The sequence below is a fragment of the Seriola lalandi genome, unplaced genomic scaffold (assembly GCF_002814215.2).
Source record: "Seriola lalandi dorsalis isolate HSWRI2012SDOR001 ecotype SW California unplaced genomic scaffold, Sedor1 jcf7180002054529, whole genome shotgun sequence".
Lineage (NCBI taxonomy): Eukaryota > Metazoa > Chordata > Actinopteri > Carangiformes > Carangidae > Seriola > Seriola lalandi.
This window is the reverse complement of record NW_019525082.1, coordinates 41588-67939: the sequence shown is the minus strand read 5'-3', so window position 1 is coordinate 67939 and position 26352 is coordinate 41588. Positions and strand designations below refer to the sequence as shown.

The 26352-nt window shown below is 40.0% G+C and overlaps 4 protein-coding genes across 4 annotated transcripts in view; all 4 read left to right on the top strand.

Moving 5' to 3' along the window:
• dhx37 (DEAH (Asp-Glu-Ala-His) box polypeptide 37) overlaps window positions 1-662 on the top strand; it is a 20903-nt gene extending 20241 nt beyond the window's left edge. The window contains exon 27 of the mRNA XM_023414452.2: window positions 246-662. Within this exon, the coding sequence (XP_023270220.1) occupies window positions 246-322 (77 nt within the window). The 3' untranslated portion in view covers window positions 323-662. The remainder of the gene's footprint in view (window positions 1-245) is intronic.
• An 891-nt stretch (window positions 663-1553) lies between these two features.
• On the top strand, window positions 1554-6185 carry ufd1l (ubiquitin recognition factor in ER associated degradation 1). The gene is made up of 12 exons (XM_023414445.2): window positions 1554-1689; window positions 1920-2052; window positions 2867-2899; window positions 2997-3118; window positions 3441-3571; window positions 3660-3732; window positions 3842-3910; window positions 4004-4072; window positions 4151-4201; window positions 4299-4387; window positions 5259-5343; window positions 5560-6185. Exons 1-12 carry the CDS (start codon window positions 1687-1689, stop codon window positions 5632-5634), a joined length of 933 nt encoding a protein of 310 aa, XP_023270213.1. The 5' UTR covers window positions 1554-1686; the 3' UTR covers window positions 5635-6185.
• An 839-nt stretch (window positions 6186-7024) lies between these two features.
• On the top strand, window positions 7025-19015 carry LOC111661017 (zinc finger protein 462-like). Its single transcript, XM_087176093.1, has 12 exons — window positions 7025-7160; window positions 7490-7552; window positions 7656-8041; window positions 8086-12855; window positions 12954-13243; window positions 13647-13765; window positions 14110-14244; window positions 14335-14578; window positions 15996-16138; window positions 16240-16463; window positions 17149-18322; window positions 18604-19015. The coding sequence occupies exons 2-12, from the start codon at window positions 7543-7545 to the stop codon at window positions 18744-18746; spliced, it is 7638 nt and encodes a 2545-aa protein (XP_087032219.1). The 5' UTR covers window positions 7025-7160; window positions 7490-7542; the 3' UTR covers window positions 18747-19015.
• Window positions 19016-19709: 694 nt separating this feature from the next.
• Window positions 19710-26155, top strand: slc75a1 (solute carrier family 75 member 1). The gene is made up of 13 exons (XM_023414453.2): window positions 19710-19857; window positions 20629-20810; window positions 21478-21574; window positions 21732-21835; window positions 22016-22174; window positions 22392-22583; window positions 23558-23660; window positions 23778-23889; window positions 23974-24082; window positions 24161-24251; window positions 24772-24819; window positions 24909-24998; window positions 25243-26155. Exons 2-13 carry the CDS (start codon window positions 20661-20663, stop codon window positions 25344-25346), a joined length of 1359 nt encoding a protein of 452 aa, XP_023270221.1. The 5' UTR covers window positions 19710-19857; window positions 20629-20660; the 3' UTR covers window positions 25347-26155.
• The last annotated feature ends 197 nt before the right edge of the window (window positions 26156-26352 follow it).

Here is a 26352-nt window from a genome sequence, read left to right as displayed (position 1 = left end):
GTTTGACTTGTTTCAAAGAAGAACTTTTCCTCTGCTCTTGTGTCTTTGCTGTTGTAGACTGCAGCCCAGGACGGAGGCTGTGCTGGGACCGCTGGTGTCAAAGAGAGTTGACTGCAGAGACACTCTGCTTTCCGTCTGGAAGACTGAAGATAAATGTGAGGATTTAATGTGCTTGGTATCACTTGTGCCAGTGTGATTTGATAAGACTTGTTGTCATGTAATCATGTATTTTTCTCCTCCTACAGTTCTGCTGTCTGCATACTGTCAGTGGATTCCTGAATCCATGCATCAAGAAGTTGCCAAAAGCTGGCCTCCTATATAAATCCTTGAATTGAAAAGCAGAAATTATGTTATGGACTTTTGTGACCAGAGACTTGCATTGACCTGCAGATGGACACAACCTTCACTCAAGAGGAGCTTCTTCAGACTCTGCTAATGTTTTTAAATGATCTCTCGAAGTGCAACTATCACCAAACAACATGGCCTTTTCGCCATTTTGTATTTTATATAAACCGTATCTATGATTTGTACAGTTTTGTCTGGAATACAATATTTCAACTACAGTTCTATAATGACTTTTAACTTGTTATCAGTGTGCTGCTGCTGTCAGTTATATGTCTGACTTGGTCTTCATAAGACTTATTAAAACTGGGTGGCTCTGAGTACAGCTGTTGTGTGATTTATTTATACTTCATGTAAAGTGGTTGAAAAATATTTAAAAAACAGTTGTAAAATGTCTTGCTTTGCTTTGGAGGAGCTTTGTGAACTCTGAAAACACAATCCTTGTGATGTCAGATGGGTTATCTCATCTTGCGGATGGAGACATAAATTGTTTAAAGGAAAGCCTGTGTTACAAGCTTGTAGAGAGAGGTTACAAATACACATACTGTGCAAAAAAATGCAGGGATGCTTTCAATGGTTATCATTTAACTTAATGCAAAGTGCAGTTAACAGAAATAAACTAAATCAGTATGTGGTGTGAATACCTCTTTGCCTTTAAAACACCACCAATTGTCCTGGGTACCCTTGTGTGGAGTTTTTTTAGTTTTTTTTTTTTACAACAGGTTGTACCGAGAAGTGGAGAATTTGCCACTTTTGTGAATTTAGGATGTCTCAGTGTCTTCTGCCACTTCATATAATCCCAGACTGACTCCATGATATTAAAATCAGGGATCTGTGTGGGCCAGACCAGCTGTATGTATGGGGTTGTCCTGCTGCGGAGTGAATATGGGAATAATCAGACGACTTCCTGATGGCAATGTGTGATAGATAAGAATCAAAACATCATGAGTGCTAAAACGTTTGCACAGTATTGTATGTAGAATATATCTCTTATCCCGTCCTCAAACTTTATGTTGAAATTTCCCCTTTACCACATTGTGTCTTTGCTAGTTAATCTTTGGTATTGTGATGGGAAACTAAAAGCGAAGTAGTTTTATCATCTCAAAAATGCAGGATTTACAAAATTTAAAGAAACATTTAATCGAAAGTGACTTATTTCAAAAGGATGCTGTGATTGGCTAGCGTCAGACGTGTCGTCATATCCCTCCGTCGGCTTGTACACTTCCGGAAGAAGCGGAAGACAACAGTGGAAATTGTCAGCTCATATGTGGTAGTTTCATATTGGAAAACAGAAACAGACACTTAATTTGAGTCGCTTGACAACCAAAGACACGAACCGTCGACATGGTGAGTAGCACTCTGCTTTTGTTCACGGCTGTGGACCAATTCGTTTCAAAACAAACCGTTGGAGCAGTTAAGCTGTCGAGCGGCGACAACAACAACACGACGACAGCAGCAGCAGCAGCAGCAGAAACATGCTCTGTCATGATGAAATTTAAGTCCTGCCCACTCACGGGGAAAATAACAGAAATATGTTCTTGTTATTAATAGGATTTGGGTTTTTTTTCTCTCCACAGTTTTCATTCCAGGTGTTCGACCACCCGATGTCCCGGGGGTTTCAGAACCGCTTCTCCACTCAGTACCGCTGCTATTCGGTGTCCATGCTGGCAGGACCAAACGACCGCTCCGACGTTGAGAAAGGAGGCAAAAGTGAGTGATAAACAAAGAAATGCAAATTTGCTTTCATGTCCCAGTCTGTTCTGAACAAAAAGCCAAACCCCTAAGAAATATACTGTAAGTCCTTTTAAGTCATTAACTATACCTAATCAGCAGAAAGCAGCCAAAGAAGCAGTGTTTCTCAAACTGAGCATCCCAAATATTGAGACCCTTTATTGAAATACGACTACTTATACCACCCTGTAAAAATACTCAATTAGAAGTAAAAGTCCTGCATTTAAAAAAAAAAAAATTCCTTAAAGTAAAAGCATGTAAGTTCAATCAAGAAAATGTTTTTAAAGTGCTAAAGTTTAAAATACTCAATGCAGAAAAAATATGAAACACAAATCATCCCTGCATTCAGGAGTCTTCTCTCCACTGTTGACTCATATTTAAAGCCTCTTGAAACCATCTTTTTTTGTTGTCCCTGAAACTCTAACAGATGTTTTTTGATTCCGGTTCTTTCCCATATGTAGATGCCTGTGCTAAAACAATGCTAAAAGCTGCAATGCTTTTAGTTTAAGACAACAGACTTTGTAATACTTAAGTAGTAATAGTTTTCTTTTTTCTTTTGTGGTGATATTTGCTTTATTATGGCTAATGAATTAAATGTGTAGTATCATAAGTCACATAAAGTGCAGCTTTATTTTTACTCAAATAAATTTCGATATATTGTTTCAAGTCATAGTTTAAAAATAAAAAAAGAATTCTTTCATTTTACCATTTGTTTCCTATATTGGCTCCTCAAGGTTTTATTTTGAGAACTTACGTTGTTTATGTCTCAAATAACCATTTGTTTTCCTTGCAGTTATAATGCCACCTTCAGCTCTCGACCAGCTCAGTAAGTACAGGTTAAATCAAGCAGCTCTTCATTTGAAAATGCCTGTAAAGATACATGCACCGTGTTTATTATCTTTCTCCACCTTTCCCCTCTACAGGCAGACTTAACATCACCTATCCAATGTTGTTCAAGCTGACCAACAAGAACTCCGACAGAATGACACACTGTGGTGTTCTGGAGTTTGTGGCAGACGAGGGAATCTGTTATCTGCCACACTGGGTGAGAAGCAGTAACAAGTTAAATGCCGGTGTCGCAGAGATTGAAATGTCTGTTGTCACCAGTGGATGTTGAAGACGGATAATTATACTGTATTGATATTTTATGCAAATACAAGTAAAAGAACCAGCATAAAAATCTATTTGGGAAAATGAGAATGTAGTTAATAAAAGTAACTTTAATGACGGAAGTGGTCTTTAGGATTTTTATAGATGCAGAGATAGAATCTATATGATTCTTATTGTGTCTGAAATGCTCTTTGCTGATTAAATGCTTTTTAAGCCACTTGTTAAGGCAGCACTGACATTCATTTTGATTGCTGCAGATGATGCAGAATCTCCTGCTGGAGGAAGGCGGTCTGGTCCAAGTGGAAAGCGTTAACCTCATGGTGGCCACTTACTCAAAGTTCCAGCCACAGAGTCCCGACTTCCTTGACATCACAAACCCAAAGGCAGTGTAAGAAATATCAGTTAGGGAAAATAAATTCCCCCTTTTTTCACATTTTGTGTTTAACTAAAGTAATTAAGTTGTCACTTTATTACAGACTTGAGAATGCATTGAGAAACTTTGCCTGCTTGACGACTGGTGACGTCATAGCTATCAACTACAATGAAAAGGTGACTTGGTTTATTCAAATTAGTGTTGACGTAATATCTGAATATGGTTTTTATCTGTATTCCTTTTTACTGAATACCACTGCAAATGGAATCTGTGTGTTTGTTTCAGATATATGAGCTGCGAGTCATGGAGACCAAGCCAGATAAAGCAGTATCCATCATCGAGTGCGACATGAACGTACGACCCTCTATTTTATTACAGACACTGTAAATTATTCTATTTCTGTTTTAATCAATGTGTTTTATACTGTGCTGTGACTCTGTTTCTCAGGTGGATTTTGATGCACCTTTGGGTTACAAAGAGCCTGAGCGACGACCTCACCACCAGGAAGAACCAACAGTAAGGACCAAACCCTAAAGGCATCTGTACAGTTTGTGCTCTGAACAATTAAAAAAAAAAAAAATCATGTCTTCACAGGAGGAAGAAGGAGATCCCAGCAGTTACGCTGATATGGACACAGGATTCAGAGTGAGTAAATGTTGCTGTGGGTTACAGACAAATGACTGTCCTCATGAATACTGATAATTAAAGTTAATGTAACTTCCAATCTGTTTCTAATCCTCAGGCTTTCACTGGGTCTGGCAATCGTTTGGATGGTAAAACAAAAGGGATTGAGCCCAGCCCAGCTCCTCTTGGCCCAAGTGACATTAAAAGGTGAAAAATGATGCAGTATTTTCTACATGTAGACATGAAATGGCCTAACAATAAATATTGTAACACAATAGTTTAACTATTCGACATGATAAATCTACAACATAATGCATTCCTGCCTCGCACTAAGATTTTTGTTTTAGCTTTTTAAGCCTTTATTAGACATTAGACAGATGACGGATAGGATCAAATCACCCATAGGTTGGGTGTAGTTAGGTGAGCTGAACTGGCACATTCAATGTGATGCAGTGAGGCACAGCAGAGGTCAGTTCATGCACGCTGTCGTAAATGCTAGCAAGGTTCTGGTGGCCGAGTGAGCAGTTTGTATCATATTCTCCCTCTGTTGCTGGTGCAACAGACTGCTGATGCCATGTGAGTGACTGCTGTGTTAGTGTTGATCATTGCAGCGAATGAAAAAAGGCCATAATGTTTATGAGGCATCTGATGTCAGACAATTTCCAAACTCAGATTGTGTCCACACTCTTCTAATTTTCTATCTTTGGGTTTTTATCCAGACATTAAACTCTGCTGCTTGTTGCTCACTTGTGTCACCATGTCATCTTATTTTGCTGTCACATGACATGGTCAGTTTGGTTTTAGCAGATGGAATACGTAGTGTGGTTATTAAACCAATTGCGAAATGCAACAATAATCTCACCTTGGCCTGTAATGTCTGACTGCAAGGATGTGTTGAAATATTATCTTTGCCAAAATTGCACAATGTGACACATTAATTCATGAGATGGTCAGAGTTTGTGGAGACCCTTAGTGGCACCTGTTCAATCTTTATTTTACTATACTACAATAACCATACTATCAGTGTTTGTCTTAAGTATAAACTCCTAATCTTCAATTCTAATTCTTCATCACACAGGGGCATTCCCAACTACGAATTCAAAGTTGGCAGGATCACCTTCATCAGAAACTCGAAGCCTCTGCCCAGGAGAATTATAGATGATGTAAGAAATGTGAATGATATTGTCAAATGTTTGAATGTTGCTGTTCCTCACAATCTGTAGTCCTGTACAGTCCCTTCCTATTGCATTTGAACTTCATAGTTTTATTATGTGATTTACATATTTATATTGAATTCTTTATATCTCTTCCATTTATTTAGGGCTCATGATGTTGGTTTCCAATTACAACTAATTTTAAATCTCTTTTAATCCTCTCAGGATGACGCCATGAACAGATTCATCGCCTTCTCTGGACAAGGACAGTCACTACGCAAGAAGGGCAGAAAGCCTTGAAGAACTCAAAGTGGAGAGGCTGGTTTATGTGCACAAACCCAACATCTATTTTCACCTTCAACAGCAAAGTAAAAAACTGGCCTTCAGATGCACTGAGGTTTTGTCTCTGTCCCTTTTGAAATGGGAGTGTTGCTGTTTGTTTGGGATTATAAAAACTCACATGGTAATATTTTGCTCATCAGAAGCTGAGCTGTCAGTTTGGTATTCAAATGATCAGGGTGGCTTTTTTTTGGCGAGGGTAATTTGAGCCAAACAGAATAAATTATACCACCACCGACACAAAGAATAATTTGTGAAATGATGTTTGACAGAGACCATTTTCCCCCTTTTTTCATAATTGTTGCATTTTACAGTTCACTTTAAATATACTGCTATACAGAGTCGTGTTGTGATGAAAAAACTGGAGCAAAAATAGCTCTGTACTTCTATTTTTAATTATAAAAAAATTTACATTTGAGGTTATTTTTCTTTGTTATAAGAATAATTTGCAACTTTTTCCCTCTTTCTCCTGGTTTATTTATAGACAAATAAAGGATTGTGTTTGAATTCAATTAATTGTAGCTTATAATTATTTTTGTTATATCTAAGAATGTCCATGAAATGCCAAATAAGGCTTGAATATAATAGGATGTGTCTGTGTCTGGCATTTCTCTTTATATATATATTTATATAGCCTTTAATGTTCACCCAAAGTAACAGATTAAATAACCATAATCAAATGAATAAACTGATGAATAGCTACATACATGAATTGCAAGACCCTATAATAATCCCAGTGTTTATTGGCCTAGCGTAAAAAAACCTATAACAGTTATGAATTATGTTCATTATTCAGACAGTTTGTTTGTTTATTTATTTAGCTTAGCTCTCCTTAAATCGACCGCTGCAGCCAGCACGTTTGTTCAAAATGCGCAACCTTTACTTTGAAGATAAGCTATTTTTTTCCGGCTCTCGACTTCCTGGGATGCCTTGTTCAATTTTCAACGAGCTCACAAACGTCAACATACATTTGCACTTAGCACAAATACGACAATGAAATGAGGCAATACCCCCTAAACTGGCATTTTGCATTATACAACGTGAACAACTGCAGAATAATATATATATATATATATATATATATATATATATCTGATATATATCAGAGATAATAATCTCATAATTTGAGTTGAAATTGTAACCTGATTAATCAGCAGTCGATCACCAGTAAATCTGCAACTATTTTGATCATGTATCAATCGTTTAAGCAGTTAAACATTTGATTTAAATTTGTTCCAACTCCTCATTTGTGAGCACGTCTACGGAATTTTATTTTGAAGGTTAAATGACTCTCGACGGAAGTGAAGTTGTAGTCGAAGGCCATTGATGGCTTGTTGCTGCAGAGGAAGCAGTGAGTTGTACTCGCGGGAAAAATGGCGGAAACGTGTGGTGTCTTCATGTTGCCAGCAACAGCGATTCAAAACATCGCATTATAAACCTCATCCTTTGTTTTCCTCCCTGCGGTAGTAGATAATCTGCGCGCGGTGGTGAGTATTATAGCTTTAATTTTATTTGCCCACTTTTTCTTTCGATTGTGTTGTGTCATTTTACGACTCTTTCCTGATGAAACTTAACTAACTGAAAGTTAAATACTGAGCCCCATGGTTGGTCTTTCCTACCGTTGTTGTGCTGCTGTTCAGTTGATTTTTCTTTCATGCTTGAAAGAAGCAGCACATCTGTTGGTGTCAGTGTTTGATTTTTCAAACCCCGGTGGAAACCCTCAGTTGTAACAGCTGGAAAGTATAGTAGAAACCAGATATAAGGCGCTTTTTGTAAACCCTGAGAAATGTAGTAACGTTTGCTTTCAATCCTCTAGGTGTGTTACTGCTGTCTTTTTATACAAGACTCTGGGTTTCAGAGGAATGCAAGATGCAAAAAGGTATTTACTATGGTCAGTTTTTCTGTTAGTGTCAAGTGTTGATTCAGTGAAGCGCATCAAATTATTTTGAGTATACAATGTAATCCTCTACTCACCTCCTCAGATTCAATGCACTTTTCCACCTCTGGCCACATGACTCACAATCAGGCTGTCGCTGAAGAATCCTCCACCAAGACTTTCCGTTGTAGTCACTGCATGCTCATCTTCAAATCCAAAGTCTACCTATTTGAGCATCTCAACAAGATGCATGACCTTGATGTTGATACTGCTCTTAGAGATGCTGGTTTAAAACACCATGAGTCTAACAAAGCAAACACTGGCAACCAATGCAACAGTTCAGGAAATCATTTTTCATGCCAGCACTGTGATTTCAAAGCTTGTAGTCAGGACATCCTGAATGAACATGAGCAGCGGTGTTGTAAAAAAACAGAGAATCAGAACGGGATCGTAAATTCTGTCATTTGTGAAAACCAGGAGACCAAAATAATTGTTATTTCGACAGAACAGCCCAAGGAGGTGCAGAGGCAAAAGAGAGTCCTTCAGTTAAATCTACCTCAAAAACGAAATGCACACTTAACTCATCGAAGGATCTGAAAACGTACAAGAGGCCACTGCAAACCATCACCAAGTACTTTGCAGCAGCATCTGGATCCCAAGGGAAACCCTCAGTGAACTCAGCTGAGAGCATAGAGCCTCTAGAAAGCACCAAAGGAACCCTAATTTTGCAAGAATCTTCCTCAAGCTCCAGCCCACACAGCAGTGGTGTGTTTAAAGTCACTGCAAAGTCCATTATTGATATATCTAAAAAAGGGTCTGACCGATTTCTACTGAATGACCACCTTTTAATTGCAGACCTGACACCATCAAAGCCTAAGGAACAAGTCAAAGAACCCGCCTCTAACAACATTGGGAAGAGGGCCAATAGTGAAAGCCCAGAGAGTTGCCCTGCCAAAAAAGCAAAGTCAAGCAAAAAGACGACGAATGTCCCAGAGGAGGCAAGTAAACAGCAATCACCAAACAACACAGACTTTTCATTTGAAATTAGTGAAGATGAAGAAGAAAAGATGGCTCATCTTTTAAATGGGGACACAGAAAGCCCAAAAGTATATTTTTGTAAGCACTGTGACTACAGTGATATGGGCCTCAGAAGCGTGTCTACCCATTACCAAAATGACCACCCTTACATAAGATATAACGTGGCCTACATTCAGGATCCTAGTGATCAAAGTGCTACCTTTCGCTGCCTGGAGTGTCCACTTGAGTTTTTAAGTATTGCTGACCTCAAGAGACATTGCACAGAAACTCATCCAGACGCCCCAAAAGTTCTCACAATGCAGTCGTGTGAACTCAGTTTGGTTTTCAAATGTTTTGTGTGTCCATTTACCACCAATGTATTGAAGCCCTTGAAAGAACATTACAAGGAAAAACACCCAAAACATAAAATGGATAATCCCTTGTTGTACTGCAGATATTCAGCGACTAGGTACCAAGAAGGATCATCTCAGTTGAATACATGTGAGAGAGCACACAGCCCGGAAAGATCAGAGGGGATTTCTTCCAAGCATGCGCATGCACAAAAGGAGACTGTCAAAAAAACACCCGCTGCCCTGCCTCCCAACCACAATGGAGCAGAAATGGTTTTGTATCATTGCAACAAATGTAAGTTTAGTCATAAGTCAATTGTTGTTATGCATGTCCACTATCAAAAAAGTCACCCAAAGGAAGCTGTCACAATTGACAAAATCAAACAGTCAGTTCGTGCCATATCACATATAACTTCAGAGACGATCCCTGAGAAGTCTGTGACAGTAGCAGAAAACTCTGCACCTCAGAAGAACATCTCAGATTCTTCTAAAAAAGTCAAAGACAAAGCCGGGCAGTCAAACAGAAAGATTTCATTGTCTTTGATGAATCTGAAGCACACATCAGACTCTTCTAAGACTCATTCAGAGTCTCCCAAACCTGAGAAAGTGAAAACTGCAGAGGACAGAGGCGAAACAAAGACATCACCTACCAAATTTGCCAGAGAGATCTCTGCTACAATGGACAGTTTATCCTATAGTTCACCAAATAAAATGTTTTACTGCCAGTTTTGCTGTTATTCAAGTACCAACATCAGAAGCGTTGTTGCTCATCATAAGGCGAAACATGCTGTGTATGGACTAAAGGATACTGAAGAGATCGTGAGGTATAGTGCTGAGGTGCAAAGAAAACGGCAAGGTGAAACTGAGGCCTCAGCAAGTACTACATCTCCTGATCCTGAAACTAGTAAACAGGTTGAGGTATGTAGCGAAAAAGAACTTCCACGTGAACAGGATAATGTAGAAGATGCTTCCATGATGAAGTCTAATCCTTATGCATGTCCTGAAAACTTGTTTTACTGCCAAAAGTGCAACTTTGGTAATCCAACTGTAAAAGGAGTATTGAACCATCAAGCCACAGTGCATCAAGGCATTAAGTCCAATCGAGAGTGCATTCTTGAATACACAGCTTTGATTCGTGATGAAATTGAGAAATCAAAGTCTAACACAGAGGAGTTACCCCCCTCTACTCATCTACCTCTCCCACTTCTGAATGAAGGTGATAAAGATATGGTTTTCTGCCCCCTTTGCAACTACAGGCAGAATAGTATTAACCATGTATTGAAGCATTGCTTCAAAAGACATCGTGGATTTGAGGTTAAGGCTGAAAAAATACATATGTATACTTCGGTGGTTGTCAAACAGGCACAGAAATTAGACTTAAAAACAACTGCAAGCCAAGAAGTTAATCATGCATCCGTTGGTATAAAAGGAAATAAAAAGATGCTTTCCAAAGGCTTGTCAGTTTCAGCATCACCCTCAGTGAGAGCCACACAAGCACAGAGGACCCTAAAGTGTCATAAATGTGCATACAGCAGTCAGTACCTGAATGTTTTGAGGAGGCATATGTGGAAAAGCCACAGGACAAATCGCTCAGTCAATGAGGTTTTAAGATTGTGTTTTAAACGTGGCATGTTAGAGTCAGGTTATTACTGTGACTTGTGTGTTTTCTCTCACAAAACTGCAGCAGCAGTCTACAAGCACCACCAGGAACAACACCCAAAACGTAAACTGACCTTTGAATACATATCCACTAGGTTATATGCTGGTCCTGACACACCCCCTCCTGAAGAGAAGAAACCTAAGATAAAGCAAACTGATGGTACTAGCGATGGTGCTTGTACTGATGGCAGATTACAATCCGGAAGATCTGGACAAAGTGAAAACAAGAGGTATTCGTGCAGAGCATGTTCATTTAGAAGTCGCTCGATGTCAAGTATGGCAGACCACTACCGTGCTGTTCATCCTTGGACTGTGAAAGAAGATGGCTCAGTCCTGAATGTCATCACCAGCAAGAAGCCAAATGCAAACAGCCATGTGGAAGACCACAATGAAATGCCAGGGTCATCTGACACCCAAGAAGTTCCTCCTGAATTTGGCAAGTCACCTGATTCATCTCGTGAAGCAACAGAATCACTCACAATTCTCAAGTGCCATCATTGCCCTGCGACATTTCATAGCCAGCGTGGTCTTAAGACTCACCGTGGAATGAAACACCCAGAAGCTGTAACTGAAGATTTATATGAACAGGAAGAACAGCGAGTACAAATCCAAAAACGTGTGCATATCTTTAAGTGTCCACATTGCACCTACGTCAATACCAACTATCATGGAATTCTCACTCACTGCCAGATGAAGCATCTTTCCTGCGTATCCAGGGCAGACAGTCTTCACGTGAATGAAAAAGATCTACGCAGTTGGGAAGACAGCTTGAAAAGAAAAGGTCCTGGTGAGAGTTTGAAATTTAGCGGGTACATGTGTAAAACCTGCCCTCAAATCTATGCAACGTTGGCGAAGATCAACAAGCACTGTGAGAACGACCATAAAGACACTGTGCCAAACGCGGGGCCGAGCACACACAAACTAGCTCCTACACCATCAGCTGCAAGTAAAATACTACAATCTAATACCCACAGCAGCAGAGCATCACTATTGAAAGCTTCCTTTTTATCCAAGAAAAATTACACACGGATTAATTGCCAGCATTGCCGTTATACTTGCAGCACAAAAATTGCACTCAGTCAGCACTTTCATGCTCACCACAGCAGCAGCGCTGTTCCAAAGGCTAAAGAGTATGGATACAAGTGTGTCCTGTGCCCTAGGTCTTATTTCAGGAAAAAGCGTTTGGGAAACCATTATATCTTGAAGCATGGGAAGGATGCCTTCTTTAAATACTATGGAGCAATATCCAAACAGATCTCAGAGAAGTCCGTGCTCACATCTCCCGACTGTCCTTTAACTCAGCGATCCAAAACCATTTCTGAAGTAACTGAGTCTATCACAACGACAGAAGAGGACAAAGTATTAGTTTACATGTGTCCAAGCTGTCCCTATGTGAATGCTAGCCACCATGGGACGCTCACTCACTGCCAAATGAAGCATCCAGTCCTCACAGCCAGGGCAGATGAACTGAAAAAGGAAAGAATTCTTGTAACCAACATGGTTGGCTGTACGATGGGAAAAGGATCTAATGAAAGAGGGTACATGTGTAGAAAGTGCCCACAAATTTATTCATCATTGGAAAAACTAAAAATCCACGGTGAGAGGGACCACAGTCAGGCTGAGCCAGCAGCTTCTGAACATTCATCTGACACTGACACTGAGAAACAGCCTCATCACAGCTCAGAGGACTTGGTGTTGGAGGCTGCTCCTTTAAAAGACAAAACATCAGCAGTGAACACAACAGACACTGATCTCAGTCAACAGCTGGCCTCTCCTGAGACATGCCAGGTGTCAGAGCAAAACAAGGAATTCCCGTATAAATGTCGAATGTGCACCTATACAGCGGTGTGTCGAAGGTATCTGCATTGCCATTACAAAAAGACTCACAAATTGGATGCACTGAGCACATACAAGATGCTGGAGGAGTATAACAAACGTAAACGCAGCATAACCCCCTACCAGCTGAAAGCTGCGTGTGAGGAAAGTGCACACGTCAAATGTAGGAAGTGTCCAAACTTGATGTTTGACTCATCGCAGCAGCTTATTGCCCACTATAGTACCTTTCATAGCTCACATTACAAATTGGACTTTACTGTGTTGTCACAACAATCAAAGAAGAGGACAGGAATTTACAGATGTGCCCACTGTGATAAAAAATTAAATGGAATTAGAAAACTGTGTCGCCACCTGGATCGCCATGCAGCAAGGGAGAAAAAGAAGGCTGCAAAGGCAAAGTCACCGTGTGCCATTATGTCAACACCAGAGACCACATTCATTGAAGTAAGTTGACTCTGCCCATATGATCATTTACATTCTTGACATCTGTTACGTGCTTGAGCTACATTAAGTTGATGACCATTACTGTGTTTAATTTTCAGCTCTGTAGGCAAGATGAACTGCCCATGTTAGAAACAGTGGAGGAGCTGACCCAGTGGAATGTGACGCAAGTAGAGACCTTCACTTTGCCCGCGAGTCCTCTGTCTTCACCTTTAAAATCCACTGATGTAGAGCAGCCAGAGCTGGAATCAAGAGTTGACAAACACAGCTGCAAACAGTGTGGGCGGACATTCATGTCTCTGAAAGGTCTGCGCTCGCATGAGCGCAGCCATGCAGCCCTGGCAGCCATCAAGAAACTGGACAATCTGCCTCCTTCAGCACTAAGGCACAAGTAAGAATGAGCTTTGGTGGGTCAGTCAGCATTTTAGCATGGTAAAAAATGATGTTCCTCAATGCTTAACACTGTCCTTTTTATAATACAAGCTCTTCAAAAGGAAAGTCACACATTTGTTCACCTAAAAAAAAAATACAACTTATGACTGCTACAATTGTGCTTACACTTACATGTATGAGGGATCCTCCATGGTTCCAGATAGCTTTAGCTAATTAATACTATCACAATATTGTTTATACAGAATTATTAGTTCTTTGTTCAGCACTATAGTGTTAACACATTAAATTAAAAATACATTTCACAAATTTGATGTCTTGAGACCCCAATAAGTATTTAGTTAATGATGAGCTCATTTTGATTGCATCTCACTTAATATATGTTTTTGTCATTGTCTCTGCAGCATTAACAAATATGTCATCTACAAATCTGGAACACTAAGGCCTTTTCTATGTAGTATCTGTTCCTATCGGACCACCGTCTTGGGCCTGTGGAGGTGTCATTTTATGAAAAAACATCACGGTGAGCAACAGGAGCACTTCACAGTTAGCACTGGTGTCATGGTGGTGTGATTCATCAGATGTCTTCTAAATGCTGACTTACTGGATGTTTTTAAGATGAATTGTTACAGGTTAGTAGTATGTCTGTAACTAGTTAAACTTGAATATGTTGCCTTAGTTTTTAAAAATAACAACTGAAAGGAAAAAGAGAAAAAGATGTGAGTAATCTAGATTAGTTTTGAGCACATGCTCTGATTTAAAAACAGTGTTAAGTTACCAGTACAACTAGTTCACTAAAAGTCTACTTCACTGCCAGATATTTCATCCGTCTTTCATTCCATGTATGTGTTGCTGCTGGATGCCCAGATGTCATTATGGATCCTGCAGAGTCTGAGGTTCAAGATGAGGAGCATGCTCAGAGGACCTACATGGAGCCTCTTAATTCACCAGGGGACAAGAATAATTTGGCTGAACCTGATGAAGAACATGAAATGGCTGATGGCAAGTTGTCCCTCTGATGTTTTATAAATCACAATACTGTCAAAATGTATTGCCCGTACTGACACTCGGTGGTTTGTTATACTTTGACAGAATCGCTGTACTTGGAGCCCCCAGACGTGCGGCGACAGTTGAACCACTACAGCTTGATGGCACAGACTGGCGTCTCGTCTAACTCCAACCTGCAGGAAACCGAGATACCTGAGAACAGTCAGCTTCACTGCGAGTTTTGCAATTTCAGCACCGGCCACTTGTCTAGTATAAGACGCCATTACTTAAACCGCCACGGGAAGAAGATCCTCAGGTGTAAGGACTGCAACTTCTTCACTGGTTTAAGGTAAATTACAGCCACCATGACTTCTTCTCCTTTTCTAGCTGTTTTGGACAAACATTAAGAAGATAGGGTATTGATAGAGTATTGTTGTTTTCAGCATCACAAAATGCTGCTGTTTCATTCATGTGTTTGAATCTAGAATGCTCCTCGATAGGACTAAAAACAATAAAATGAGATTGCGGACATTCAACATCATTATTTCGTGTCGTCACTGTCGGGCGTAATGCCGTACGGCTGTCATTTCTGCAAATCACATGGGATGCGTTGCATTTCTGGATTGTTAGCAGAAAGTAGTGTGTATATGAGGGCACTACATACACAGTTCAGACTCGAATATAATAAAGTAAATATAGTGCATTGTATATAAAATAGGTGTCATAAGTCATAAACAAAGTAGATACAGACTCAGAACTGTTGTTTTGGCTTTTATTCACACATTTGCAAATGGGCTCACATTAACACAGAGATTCAGGTCTCGAGGAAGTGACGGTCCTGAGTGAAGATTAACACATCATTTTATGGATATGAACAGCAATACTCACAAATGCAATGAGCGGGGATGTATGAGGTTCGGGTCCAAAAGGGCGTCCTTGATGGGGAAGTACTTCCTCTTAAGGTGTGACAGTTGTTGTTTAAAAACTCCTGTTGAAAACAGGAGACGTTTACAAAGAATGTTGCCTGTGTTGAGTTTGTCACCTGAACTCGCGTGTTGGTTTGATGAAGGAAACAGGACACTCATTCAAAGTTCAAATCCCAGCATTTATTAAAGCTAACAGCAATATAGAATTAGAAAAAGGAGATCGTTACAGAGCTCTGGGCCAAACTATCTCTCCCTGACAACAACATGCAGTTGTGCCAGTTCAGGAAGTCTGACACTCTACCTCTTCCTGACCCAGTCTTTCATATTCTTACACAGAAAAAAATAATACAATGTGGGTTGAGTCTCTTCTTATCGGTCCATGCCGCTGTCTTCGTTGTTTTGCTCCTCCACGTGTTCTCTGTTTTGTTTCACCTCGTGTTATCTGTCTCCCCTACACGGGACAGCCCTTGTGGCGGTGGATCTGTGAGAGATTCACACAAACAGAGACAATACCCTACTCTATTCCTCGTTTTTTGTCTTACTTCTGATCCGGGATGTCTACCATATAAGGAGTTGTTTTTCCCCAGGTGGCCTTCAAACAATATCATAAGTTCAGTCTGTTCTTCTGTAACGTTGCACAGCAAGTTTTATAAAAAGTCACTTAGTTATAAGCATATTATGATTACATCAACAATGCACACATTGTTTTATTAAAGGCAAACAACAGATTAATATAAAATCCTTTACACCTGTCATTCAGGATACTGTATGTGGGACATCAAAGGTTATCTCCAAACATTCTCTGCATTTTTTACCTGACATGTCCTACCTTTTAATTAGGAAAACCCTGGAGATGCACGTGGAGAAGGGTCACTCTACCTGCCAGTCAGAGCCTACTCATCAGAAAGACCTCCGCTGCCCTTTCTGCCTCTACCAGACCAAGAACAAGAACAACATGATCGATCACATCGTCTTGCATCGTGGTAGGTTACATGCTGAACAGGATTCAGTCAGTGTTTCCCAACCCACTGAAATCCCAGTCTGTTACGTTATACTCAGTCTTTTTGTCGTCTTTTGTTTTCAGAGGAACGCGTTGTGCCAATAGAGGTGCGTCGCTCGAAGCTGTCACGTTACCTCCGAGGCATCGTCTTCCGCTGCCACAAATGCACTTTCACCAGTGGCAGTGCTGAAAACCTGCGTGTGCACATGATGAGACACAGTGACATCAAACCCTACAAGTGTCGGCTGTGCTACTTCGACTGCACTCTGCTGAGCGACTTGGAGGCACACCTGAGTGATAAGCATCAGGTGAGAACTTGATGCTAAAGCCGTTTTTGTGTCACTGGAATTCCTTTGTGTCGGAAGAAATGACACGTTATCCACTTTGAATGTACAGGAATTTTAATAACTGAACCGTCGGCAGCTTCTTTGTTTAAAATTTTCAGAAGTTATTCACTGAACCCTTAGGGCAGGAGGCAAATAGCAGCCTGTGGGCAAGTCTGTCCCTCCAACAAAAATATTTGCCCCCCCAATTAAAGATATATTTTGTACAATTTGAATCAAAACCTTCTGTAGGTAACAATGTAGACACAAAACAAGCAGTTTTGTAAATCAGTCTTATTGTTAAAGAAATGAAATACTCAAAAATAAAAACAATGTGGATAGCATCTAGGGGTGTGTCTTCACCACACCTGTAAAACTATGTCGGCTTCTTAATGAAAAATCCTGAAAAGAACTTGCCCAACTGCTGATGCCTGCCTTAGGGGTTCAGAGAGTAGTACAGGTAGTCCCCTTTCCACCAAGTAGGTTCCTGGCATTATGGAGCCACAGAAACTAAAGTCCTCCCCTGAACATTTCTGTCATAAACATGAACGTGAGGAAAACTAGTCCAATGAAAAAATCGACGGTATTTGGTACACATGTTGGTTCTCTTTGCTAATTTGCATAAACTGTCCCAGTTTGTGGTTTGACGTTTTGTTCCTGTTTTGTGCAGGTTGTGAGGAATCATGAGCTTGTGGGTCAGGTCAGCCTCGATCAGCTACAGGCAAAGGTTGGTAGGATGCGAGAGGAAGAGGAGGAGGAACCGTTAACAAACAGAGAGCGCCAGGATGTAGAAACAGTGGAGTTTGTCACTGACTGTAACAAAGTTCTACATGAGACACAAGCTGAGAACCCGGCAGATAATAACACCAGGGAGAAAATTACGCTGCAGATGGAAGAAGCATATCCGAGGCACAAGCAGCACCCACAAGGACAAGCGGGGATTGTGGTCTTGTCAGACACTGCAAAAGGACAGAGGATAGAAGATACAGTAGAGCAAAATGCTGAGAAAAAGAACAATGCAGATATCCAGTTTGAGAAATGCAACAGTCCAGAGAGAGGGAGAACGGAAAATGAGAACCAAGCCCAACCCAGAATGAGAGGTAGTGATGACAGAGGCGTAATGCTCACACAGCAAAAAGAGGAGGCGGCAAAGGGCAGCTCAACAAAGAGCGGTAAAATAGCAGTTAAAATAGAGGCCCACAAGTTAAAAATTAAGTTGCTTCAGCGCAGAACATTGAACATCGAGGCTAGCGTAGAAGACGATATACTGCGTGACATCCTCGTGTTGGACAAGGACGACAGCATCTGCATGACACGGAGAAAGGCAGATCGGGATAGAACGGTTAAGATAGAGCAGAACACAGAGACGGACTGTGGAGATAATGCACTAAGCGACTTGCCAGGTGAAGAGAGTAGCATCACTTTGGCCCATAACCCAAAACTTGATGATCCGGAGGCAAAGAAACCTCACATGCAGGCAAACAGCAGGAGGCAGAAGACATTTAAAGTTGAGAGGCATTTGCTAACTCTTCTGCCCAACTGTGCACAACTTAAGATAAGCCATAAAGAGAGTTCAGCTGCCTCACTCACAAACTGCAAAGAGGAACAAGTGCACAGTGAGGAGGTGACAGACCCTTATGGAGAAATGCCAGTGCTCGAGAATGAGTATCTAAAGGATGTATCGCAACCTTGCAAGGAGGAAGAAGAAGAGATCGATCATCTTGAGCAGAATCAGAAGAAAGAAGATGAGATGATCACTGAAGACAACGAGAACCGATGTGAGGATAAAGAATACAAGGAGGGAGACAGGATAAAGGAAGCTGACAGTCCACATGTGCACAAAAGTAAGAATCTAAATTCAATACAGTGAATCTATATGAATTATTTTTAAAGGCCTCATATTGTATAAAAGTAGATTTCCATGTCTTTTTTGATTATGAAGCAGGTCTAGGTTCTATATTAATACTGTGAACGCCTGTATTCAGAAACTGTGCCTTTTAAAACGAGCCGTAAATTGAATATCTTTGGCATTTTTCCTCATAAACAACCCCCAAAAGTTAGTTGTCACTTAGGTTTTGGAAATGGCATGTGATGACAGCCCAAGTTGATTTCTCTTGTCTTTCAGGTGCAGTCACAGCCACGGGGGGAGCTGCTGAAGTCCTGTGCCCATCAGTCACAGAACAGGAACTTTATACTTGTGACCTTTGTGGACGAAACCTCACGAGCAGCTGTGAATTGAAGCGTCACATAATGCGACATGGGATGTAGATGTTTTCTTTATGTCTCGAGCAGCAGAAGCAGCTTCCACTGGTGATTTTTTTTGTTTGGGAAGCTCAATATTGTTTTCATGAACCGTCCTCTGTTCTTTTACTTTACTGTGTATTTGAAAATTACTTGTTAACACATTAATTTTTCACGTTTTGTAGATTTTAAAACCTTTTTGAATGAAACGTTTTTTATGGTACGTATGTTATAAGTGTGACTTTATTTTGCTTTTCAATAAATAAAACTTCTGAATGAAGCTGGTAACTGCAAAACGTGTGGCACATTGTCATTAAGAACTATAAACATCTTTACACTGTGAACTATTGTTATATACAAACCAATACTAAGAACCAACCTCAAAACCACTAATAGTGAAAAATCTTATGATGCCTTCAGGTGCTGTTGGATATTTGAACATCTTATGCATCTTGCCAGTGAGCAATGCTTTAATAAGATCAACTTTTGGGTTGCCAGATATTGGAGAATCCTCCTCCGGCATGTCACTCTTTCTTTGAGGTAGCAACAGATGAGCTCAACATAAACTGAAACAATTTCCGTTTAAAGCTAAATTTTGATACAGATGAGCTATTGTTCTTCAAATGTGCACATTTCTAACAAATTTATTAACAAAATATATTAATCAAGTGAACAAGGGCCTTTTTGGGGCTCCTGGGCAGTTGCTTGCTTGCTTTGTCCAGTCGGTAATTTAGCCTTGCATTAGTAAATCATTTATAAACAATGATAAAGCCGTTAATTACGGATTATTAACCCTTTATAAATGGTGCCTTGTCAGAAAGTGGTGCTGTTCCTCGTATACACCTGGTATTATTATTTGAAGAGTTTTGTTACTACATCATTTTTCATACACATACTGTAGGCCAACAAATCCTGAACGAGTCAAGAACACAAAAATACGAGCTTACGAGAATCACCTGAAGGCAGCATTTTAGTCTGTGTGCGTTGGCTACGACACTTCTTGTCATCCAAATGTAAGAGGACACCGCTTCCTGGTGTGGACTAATAATCATGAACTGATGAGAGAGCAGAGGTAGAGCAGCTCCAGTCCGTGTGATCTGTTGTTCTGAGTTACGAGTTACGAGTCTGCGGAAATAGTGTAAGTAAAACGGGTTTCAGTGTTTGTGATCGCTTGGTTAAAAATGTCCGAAAAGAAAGGGGGTGATGTGATGCTGATAGATATTGGTCAGTCTCACTGGATCGATATTACATTCTGCGGAAGCAACCACTTGTAGGAGATGTGTGCGCGTGTGTGTTTGTGTTTTAATGAGAGCAAGTTTCAGAACTAACAGCACTTATAAAATATTTGCATTTCAATGCATTTACTGAGGAGTTCATACAGACTGGGTTAAAGTTTACAGGATTTACAGGAATTGTTTCCTTCTTCCTTTTGGGCAACACCTCTCTTTCCTGATGACTTGCTGTAAGAATATGTAGTAAATGGAAAGTATATGATTAACTGCAACTTTACTGTAATGCATGTACTTTTGTACATATTTGTTTACATTTGGCATGTTGTGGATACTACTACCATTTACTTGTATATTTTACTTAAGCAAAAGCAGCAATACCACTTTGTTACAATACTCTGTTACATGTAAAAAATATTGCATTCAAAATTTGACTTGGAAAAGAATTAGTTTTAAATAATGTATTTCTTTCCAGGAAACCTTCAAGGAAATTATAAGGAAATTACACATCTGTAAAATGAAGCTGTTATAATTGTGGTATTTCCTCAAGGCTTTACTTGTTCCTGCTCCCACTGATAAGAAGCCAGGCTTACTGGCACTGTAAATTCAATGTAACACATTTACTTTCATGGCAGTGCTGCTCTTCTAATGTGAGCCGTATGTGTTCTACTTCTGAACAGGAACAGAAGAAACGTCGTCTTCAGCTTGAGGAATGTCAGACGCAAACAAATCTGCAGAGGATGGAGGCTCTTTCTCTAAGGTTATCAACATCGTGTTTATCATCCTGCTGCTGGACCTGCTGGGATTCACACTGATCCTCCCTCTACTCCCTGCCATTTTGGACCATTATGCACAAACAGGGGTTCGTTGCTGTTTTTGTTGTTGTTTTTTAAAGCAAATAACATATTCTGGCGACTCTCTATTAGAAAGGTGTAATTACTTAAAATGCACTTTTAAAACGAAGGTACTTACTCATCATTGTCAGAGCTGACATAATAATAACATAACATTAAGATATATTATATTGAGAGGACCTGCAAGGTCTTCGTATGGGAACCAAAACACAGGCTATATACACGGACAAAATGACAGCTCCAACTACAATTAGGAAATCCCATGATGTATCATGATTGTATCATGTGATCTGCCTATTGTAGATGGAGCTGTCAGTTTCTGTCTTTGTATAAAGCCTGTGTTATTGCCTTGCAAATGGAAACTTTGCACTAATAAGAACACCTGTACCCAGCTGGGGTTTATAGTCACCATAACTGCAGCAAAAAATTGATTTTGAATCAGATTTACTGGACTGACAACGTGCAGAGTGCGATGCTCCTTCACACAAAGGAGGCTTTGTGCAAATAGTCTATTTCATAAAAGAACATAACCAACTCATGAGTGATTAGATTAGCAGCAATGGGCTGTGTTGGTGGGGGAGTCTGCTGAAGCTGACTCATGCTGAGTTGACCTCTTTCCTGGTTTTCATATTGTCCCTGTGTGATGTTACATTTTTGTGTTTTCTTGCTGGATAGGATGCAGTATATCAGTCTCTGCAGAGTATCGTGGACTGGTTCAGGGAGGCTGTTGGGATTCCTATGGAAAAGAAATACAACAGTGTCCTGTTTGGAGGTAGATATTTGATTGGTTTCGCATTCTGTGCAGCTGATATAGAGCTCTGCTTTTCACGACATTATGATCAAGTAAAAATAGAATTTTAATAATGCAAAATATGGGGTTCATTCCAGGTCACTGGTTTAATTTGTGAGCTCCTTAATTCGCCCTTCAGGTCTGATCGGGTCACTGTTTTCGCTGCTGCAGTTCCTGTCATCACCTATAACCGGTGCTCTGTCAGACCAGCATGGCAGACGGCCCCTGCTCCTTCTTACCACAGTGAGTGTGATGCCAAACGTATTGTTATTGTAAGTTTTTATTGATTTAACCACATTTTTTTACATTGTTAACCTTAGAGCCCCAGTGTCATAATATCATTGCACAGTTTGAAGAAGAAAAATTACAGCCATGCCATCAACGCTGATTAATTTGGGTCTAATTGGGCGCCTTGTGTTCCAGTTAGGGCTGATGTCTTCCTATGCGGTGTGGGCAGTTTCCCGGAGCTTCAGCATGTTCCTTTTGTTTCGGGTAATTGGGGGCATTTGTAAGGGCAACGTCAGCCTCTGCACTGCCATCGTGGCCGACTTGCCTTGCCCGAAAGTGCGAAATCGAGGAATGGTAGGCACAGACATTTCATATCTTAAAACACCCTAGACGTAAATGAATGCATGTTCACTTGAGAATCAGAGTGATATTTACTCAAATCTATTACCAGGACACTGTGACTCTGACACTCACATTTCGTGGTTGTACATAATACTGCTGATGAGCCATTTTGTGTCATTGTTATTGTCTTCAATGTGACAAAAACTGAGGTTAATTTTACTGTGACCAGGCTATGATTGGCATCGCCTTCTCCTTGGGCTTCACCATGGGTCCTCTGATGGGGGCCTACTTTGCCATCAGCTCCAGAGCAACAGGAAATGTCTTCTACCAAACTCCAGCTCTGCTCGCCTTGGCCTTCAGTGTTGCTGATTTGGTCTTTATTTGGCTCATGCTGCCAGAGACTCTCACAAAAGATGTCAAGGTTAGCTGTGGAAACATGCACACTTCCAACTGACAAACTAACTCACACACAGTTTTACTCAAGGCACAGCAGTTTATTAAAGTACTTTTTCCCAAAGCAGAACTTTTCACTGGCTACCAGTGATAGGTGAATGATCTTAAAGGAGGAGTTACAGCCCAGAAGCTGGTTAGCTTAGCCTAGCATAAAGACTGGAAACAGCTAGCCAGGCTCTGTATGACTGCTTGCCTCCCAGTACATCTAAAGCCCACTAGTAAACATGTCATTTGTTTGTCAGTGCACAAACCAGTGTGTAAAAATTACACATCGAGAGTCAAGTGTTGGAATATTTCTTGGAAGTCGCAGTGCCAGACCAAACCATAGTCAAAGACAAGGGCAATGTAGAACCACAACAGAGCCAGGCTAACTATGTCCCCCTGTTTCTAGTCTTAATGCAAAGCTAGGCTAAGCGGCTGCCGGATGTAGCCTTATATTATTATTGGAGCTTCACAGTTGCAGAATGATGGATGTGCAGAGTTTGACACTAGAAGGCTGTTTTCACATTGACCTGCTGAAGGGGGGAACGTTTCTCCGTGCTTCCTTTGAATCTCAATGTGATCTGGAAACATGAAGCCACCAGGGCACATACTGTACATAATGAAAGACATACACATTTAGATTGAACAATATCTGCATATTCATGGTTTTTTATTGTGCGATCAGCGTTTTGAACTCAAAAAACTGAGCCACAAATCTTGCTCCACAGTGTGATATGTTATGTTTTAATTTTTTTTCTTTGTTTTAGGTATTTTATCTTTAATTTTTACATTTGTACTGCAGTCTCAGTAGTATTTTGTATTTGCTCCACAAGTTTTGCATGTCACTTGTTATCGTGCAGCTTTTATTTTTTGGTGAGCCAAAGGCAATTTTCCATTCTGTTGGACAATAAAGTTTCTATTCTGATCTACTCTATTTTAATTTTTCTTGTTTCATCCTAGGCTTCGTCTTCAGGGTTCGGGGACTCCAGGGACCTCCTGAACCCGTTATCTTTGTTCTATTTTTCAGCTGTTACCAGGACAAAAGATCCACCTTCCAAAGAAAGTGAGTTCTCCAACACTCTGGATTCCTGTGTGAGGCAGAGGCTTACACCCATTTGACCCATTTATGAAGCATGAATGAACTTTGGCACACTGACAGAGGGTGCGGATGTCTTTACAGAAATGCAGAAGCTTCAAGTGTTGGGCCTGGTTTACTTCTGCTACCTTTTCCTGTTCTCTGGTCTGGAGTTCACGCTGAGTTTTCTGACTCACCAGCGCTTCCAGTTCACAAGGTACAAACTCATAGATAAGGCTGTGTACTCCATCAGTTGTTAAGAATGCACCTGAAGAGCCACTTTGCATTTTTTTCTCAACAGTATGCAGCAGGGAAAGATGTTCTTCTTCATTGGTGTCATCATGGCGTTGATCCAGGGGGGATACGCTCGCAGAATCAAACCGGGGCACCATATCAAGGCTGTTCGTGTGGTACGAGTCCGTTGGCATGTCAAAAACTGCACTTCAGCGCAAACGTCTTCTCTACTGAATTGTATTTCTTGTTTTTAGGCAATCATAACATTAATCCCAGCATTTATTCTCATTGGGTTATCGTGGAATATAACAATGCTTTACATCGGCTTGGCGTTATACTCCTTTGGTGAGTTGAGTTTACGTTCAATGATAAACAGTACTGTATGCCATGTTGACACACATAAAACCCTTTACTGTGTTCAGGAATGTGCAAAATAATTAAAATATAATTGATAAACAATGACACATGAGTCACAGCCAGGTAATGAGATTGATAAAAAAGGACTTCAACATGTGATTTAGATACACATTATATTTTGCATATAAAAAACAGTGGCAATAGATCAAAATACCAAAATATTTTAACATTTATTTATTTGACTGTGCTTTAACGATGCCATGTTGGTGGCCGTAATGTATCTCAATAGACAAAATAAAATAAATAAATAAAATAAAATAAAAGTTAGATTAAAACAGGACACGCCACCAATCACACATGTGAATATGCCGCAGCATAATATCCACAGATGATGCAAGATGTGAATATTTTGCTAAAGCATGAAGTATATCTACATCTAAAGGATTTATTTTTTTATTTTTGTTTAATGGAATGTAATGTGTGTTCACATTTTCTCCTTTTGTTACAGCGGCTGCAATAGTCGTTCCATGCCTGTCAACACTTGTTTCTGACCATGGTGAGCCTCTCATTAATTCTCAATATTTTAAACTCACAAGTCGTTTTGATTATAATATAAATTTGCACACTGTTGCTGATTATCTGCAGGCTCTGCCAGTCAGAAAGGCACAGTGATGGGGATCCTGCGCAGTTTGGGTGCCTTAGCCAGAGCACTAGGACCAGTTGTATCTTCGTCCGGTGAGGAAGCTTTTCCTAATTTGACAGCAAACAGTTACAAATTACAATCTTGCTTTGTAGAAATGTTTGTAAAAGGCTCTTCTTGTGAAATAAAACACTGAAATACATAAATCCATCTTTGTATCATGCACCAAATTCAATTCAAGTCACTAACTTATTTTGAAACAGCGTCATATAAATTGTTTGCTACATCTTTGAACTTATTTGAAGTCGACTTGTTGTAACTGTTGTTTTTGCTTCACAGTTTACTGGATCGCTGGAGCACAGACCTGTTTCCTCATCACTTCAGCCTCTTTCATTGTACCCCTCACTCTGTTGAGCACAGCCAGGAGGCTAAAGGAGGAGTGAGCAGTGCAAAGACTTGAACAGACTTTGAAAGGACTGATTGCAGAGACATTCTGATACTTCGCTGCCTAAATGAATGTTATGGTGTCTGCTGGGAAAACGAGCACTCAATTATTCCTAACATCATAATAACAATCATGAGAAGATGTAAAGTATATGTTGTGTGTGTCTCTGCTGATGGCCAAGGATCAAGACATGAAACAAAATAATGCAAGAAGACAATGCACATGCCAAAACCAAAGCAGGATTGATGCCAGGAAAGTCATTGTATAAGCGTGAAATATATGACCTAATGCCTTTTATGTGCACATTTAAACCTGTGCATATTATGGACAGCATGGGTTGGGGTGGGTAACAATTTACATTTACACTTGTGGAACATATTTTTCATTTGATATCTTACGTAACGACTATACAAAAAGGTTGACAGCACTGGAACGTAATCAAGGTGGTAGAAAGTATTTAAGTGCATTTACTCAAGTATAACTTTGAGGTACTTGTACTTTACTTAAGTATTTCCATTTTTTGCTACTTAACACTTTTACTCCACAATATGTCTTGAGTGCCAGTGGTTGATTTGCAACTACAAGATCAATGATCCAGTTGTAGAATAAGAAGCGTATTTATAGATTAAACTACTCAATATAAGATGTACAAATGAGTAAAAATGTTCTCTACCTAAAGTGCTACAACATTAGAATACTGTTTAATGCAAATGTAAGGGCATGAGGGCATAAATGATGGTTTTCTTTTGATACTATGAATACATTTTTTTTTACTTTGAATAAAAATTGATGAATTTTTACTAGTAACTTATTGTTTTTAAAATGTGTGGCTTGATTTATTTCAAAATATCCACCAAGGATAGAGGAGAAAGTAAACTTTATGTTATCACCACTGGCTGTTGATTTGACTCAGTGTTATTTGAGCTTTCTTTTTTTTTTTTTTTCAAGCTAGATAACATTTTAACTTAACATTATAGAAAAGTAAAAGAAAAGGATTTACACGT